The sequence below is a fragment of the Entelurus aequoreus genome, linkage group LG12 (assembly GCF_033978785.1).
Source record: "Entelurus aequoreus isolate RoL-2023_Sb linkage group LG12, RoL_Eaeq_v1.1, whole genome shotgun sequence".
Taxonomy (NCBI): domain Eukaryota; kingdom Metazoa; phylum Chordata; class Actinopteri; order Syngnathiformes; family Syngnathidae; genus Entelurus; species Entelurus aequoreus.
In genome coordinates, this window is record NC_084742.1 from 9,930,474 (window position 1) to 9,934,711 (window position 4,238).

At 40.4% G+C, this 4,238-nt stretch overlaps 1 protein-coding gene across 1 annotated transcript; it reads right to left on the reverse strand.

Moving 5' to 3' along the window:
* Positions 1–625: 625 nt before the first annotated feature.
* Positions 626–1,684, reverse strand: lsm8 (LSM8 homolog, U6 small nuclear RNA associated). The gene is made up of 4 exons (XM_062066770.1): positions 1,480–1,684; positions 1,104–1,144; positions 905–1,032; positions 626–829 (listed from the first exon to the last, which is right to left on the reverse strand). Exons 1-4 carry the CDS (start codon positions 1,508–1,510, stop codon positions 739–741), a joined length of 291 nt encoding a protein of 96 aa, XP_061922754.1. The 5' UTR covers positions 1,511–1,684; the 3' UTR covers positions 626–738.
* Between the last annotated feature and the right edge of the window lie 2,554 nt (positions 1,685–4,238).

Consider the following 4,238-nt stretch of genomic DNA (forward strand, 5'->3'; position numbering starts at 1 on the left):
CATTCACACTCACATTCACACACTAGGGGCCAATTTAGTATTGCCAATCAACCTATCCCCAAGTTGCATGTCTTTGGAGGTGGGAGGAAGCCGGAGTACCCACGCAGTCACGGGGAGAACATGCAAACTCCACACAGAAAGATCCTGAGCCCGGGATTGAAATCAGGACTACTCAGGACCTTCGTATTCCCATTGGCCAATAGTGTAATGATGATGCAATACAAACTAGTTGTGGAAGTTTCTCTCCTCCGGGTTCCTCGGACCACCAAGCACTGACATGAGAGCTGGATCAGGTTCACAATATAGTTTTATTTTGCAATAAATTGTCTTGCTTTTCAGCCATTGTTTTGTGTCTGTCTGTCTCTCTCTCGCTCTTGCTCCAACTCCAACACCTCTCTCCTCCCCGGCTGCTGCCTTTTAACAGAGTGATTAGATAATCAGGCCAAGGTGGGCCATCTGCGCACCTGTCGCTCATCTCGAAGCCTGTCCTGGCATACCCCGTTTCGCTGCAGGTCCGCAGGCCACGCCCCCCTCCACACTAGAATTTAAAAATACCCGTATGGCGAACAACACTAAATGCTATGTTGTCATCTGCATTATAATTCACAGCAAAACTACATACATGAACGTTTAAAGAATTTATTACCAAACATCACAACAATACAAGCATACAAAACAAGAAATAATCTTTTATTCTTTTTAAAAAACAACAAATACAAGGATATACGAGATCAAAGGTCAGTGGACGACGGAGTTTAGCGGCTCAGCTCGGATGTTTCCTAAGTCCAACGTGGAGTCCGTCTCCTCGTCGATCTCGCCGATCACAGCCCTGACGCGCACACGAAGATGACATGATAAATGACAAGTGAAAAAGCACAAGGAAGTGAGGTGAAAGGTCACTCACACGTTGTCACCCCTGACGATGTAAAGTCCCAGGACCACCTGCTCCACACCCTGACCGGAACTGAACACGCGTTCATGACTCTCATCCAGGATCAAGTTGATGGTCTGGTCGAAGCCCTTCAGCGTGCCCTGTGGAACACACAACGTTTATTCCTCATGGTAAACTGTGGTTTTAAAAAAACAACACACATTGAACTAACCACGATCATTCTGCCGTCTGACGTCACTATGGCCACCGTGCCTGGGGGGATCAAAGGTCAAGGCAAAAAAAGCTGGCGGTTAACTTTCAGTCACGTGACACGCATATAGAAGACGGAGAAGCTACGTCGTCTTATTTTTTATAGTCTTATCTTTTAAATATATATATATATATATATATATATATATATATATATATATATATATATATATATATATATATATATATATATATATATATATATGTGTGTGTTTTATACACACTGGTTTGTTTGAGTTTAGCTCCGTACAAGGCTAGCTGCTAAGAGCTACATGCTAACATTCATTCAAACGGAACAGTGGTTAAAGCTAGCATGCTAGTTAGCTGGAGTAGGATACGGTTAATGTAGCTCTCCAGGGCCGTGGACATCTTTCCTGCCGTCTATCCAGCGACCGCGTCGGGGAAGGTTTCCGCCGGAGAGTCCCTTGCAGAACAATATTGTAAAGAAAGCGATGGAGAAGCAAGCTAGCAGAGAAGCTACCAAACACCGGAAGCAGAGTGGCAACTACGTCATGTCCGGTTACGTCACTTTCTGTGTGTGTGTGTGCTTTTTTTGCCACTTCTAATGCTTCTATCAGAATCACCTTTATTGGCCAGTGTTGTTAAACACACAAGGAATTTGAATTGGTAGACTGTGCTGTCTTTGTTCAATGTAAACAATTATTACAGATTAACTAAAATATCAACAAGTGCTTAAATAACTAATGTGAAGGGCTAATAACATAATAGTGCATTTGTAAATAGAGCAACAAGTTGATAAAGTGAACATGAGTTAGTACATTCACAGGGGCAGATTAGTTTTATGGTTATTTGGCAGCAACAGGTCTAATATACTAGCAGTAGGTGCAAAAGGTGAGTTGATGGTCCACAAATGTTGTCATACTAGCAGTAGAAATAGTCTAATTATAAGTAAGTGAAGTAAATACTATTTATATAGCGCTTTTTCTCTAGAGACTCAAAGCGCTTTACATAGTGAAACCCATTATCTACATCTTTAGGCTACATTTAAACCAGTGTGGATGGCACTGGGAGCAGGTGGGGAAAGTGCAGTGGCGGGTTGTGAGTTTCCCACCTAGGCCTTCAGTGATGTCCGACTTCAATGATTACCTCTCAAAATACCATCATTTATGTCACCACATGACCATTGCTGGAGAAATACTGTACAGAAACACATTTACGCACTACTGGCCATTTAGTCACCTCAACGGTGTACAAAACGGGCTATTTTCTGGCGCATTTAAAAATCAATAAACCCGCATCAGCAATTAAAGCCTATCTTATGTGGTACTGTCAAAATAAAAATTGCAAAAAACGTGAAAAAAGAAAGAAATAAAATATTTAAACTCACAATTTGTAGCACCAATTTGACGTCGTATAAGCCAGTGGTACCGCTCGTGGTCTGTTGATTCCAGTGGAAGTGGCGGGCATTTCGTCATTTCATCGCCGGGACAGCTGAGCTAGCTTCGTCTCACAAGATGTAGTTTCTCTTTAAATATCCTTCTTGAAAATGGCTTTGTAAATAGATATCTGCCACCTAATCAACGTTTTGTTCTCCTTCTTTGTGGGTTAAAAAAGGGAGTATCGGTGGCTACGGCGCAACACTTCCTGCGTTAGTAAATTGCAACTTGTGATTGGATACTCACTTTGGAATGACAAGTGGGTATCCAATCACAGTGTCCTTAACATCAGGTTACCTAGGTAGGCTACTGTCAAACACTTGTGATCTGATTGGCTATCGCAACTGTCTATCAACTGTATGTGTTCTCAAATTCCTCCGGTAACGGCTCCGGGTGTGGCTCTGCCGATCTGCAGGACGCGTAAATGTCACGTGGACCCCGACTTAAACAAGTTGAAAAACTTATTCGGGTGTTACCATTTAGTGGTCAATTGTACGGAATATGTACTGTACTGTGCAATCTACTAATACAAGTTTCAATCAATCAATCAAAAAAAATGTTGAACGTTAGGCCAGCTAGAAGGCCTTACTGACAACAACTCGTGATCTGATTGGCTATCGCAATTATCTATCTACTGTATGTTCCCGTTCACTTACAGTGCGCAGACGCCCGCATTGTTGATTCTAAAGGCCCTGGGCAGATTTCATACAGCATGGCAACATAAGCTAGCGGAATTTTGATTGGATAAAAACTCTAACCTAAAACAACAACACTGGAAGGAGCATAATATGACATTAAGAGAATATGAATACTTTTAGATATTTAGGGAAAGTAAATTAAAAATTACTTTTATCTTTAATTATGATCATGATTTCTGGTTATGTTAGGCCAGCAGAGAAGGCCTTGCTGACCCTGACGGCACACCACTGGTAAAGTGTCTTGCCCAAGGACACTATGGCAGTGACTAGGATGGCAGAAGCGTGGATCGAACCTGGAACCCTCAAGTTGCTGGCACGACATCTCTACCAACCGAACAAGTAAATATATAATGACTATTTTGGTCTACTAATATATTGATACTAATACTAATAATAAAAGTTAAATACAAAGTGAGTATGTTAGTTTACTAACACTATACTGCTACTACTAATAGTATCTGATGAAGACACAGTGAGTAGTTGTTCTACTAACAATACTAGTACCGCAAATAGAAGAAGTCGATAAAGTGAGTTGTTGGTCTAATACCACAAGTACTACTTATATACGAGTTGGTGAAATGAAGTGACAAATATTACTTACACTTGTACAACTTACATTACACAAACTGAGTAGTTGTTTTACTAATACAGGAATACTAAGACAAAAAAGATAGATAGATAGTACTTTATTGATTCCTTCAGGAGAGTTCCCTCAGGAAAATTAAAAGTAGTAGTTGACAAAGTGATTAGTTATACTAAAGCTAGTATCACTAACAGTAGTAGTTTAAATCAAGCGAGTAGTTTGACTAATACTTACAAACTACTAATATAAGACCAAGTAAATAGTTGTGCTAATAATACTTGGACTTATTGTAGACAAAGTGAGTTGAATAATGTCTACTAATACTACTAGTAGTAGTGCTGATGCGGTAGGTGAAGACAAAGTGAGTAGTTGTCCTACTAATATAATAGTACTACTAATGGTAGGTGAACTGAAGTGAA

Bases quoted from the DNA above. Each gene is read 5' to 3' on its own strand.
- lsm8 (XM_062066770.1), bottom strand. From the start codon at position 1,510: ATGTCCACGGCCCTGGAGAGCTACATTAACC. The intron at 1,145-1,479 runs GTATCCTACTCC...TGATCCCCCCAG, and splicing joins CCTGGAGAGCTACATTAACC to GCACGGTGGCCATAGTGACG. The intron at 830-904 runs GTGAGTGACCTT...TGTGCGCGTCAG, and splicing joins ATCGTCAGGGGTGACAACGT to GGCTGTGATCGGCGAGATCG.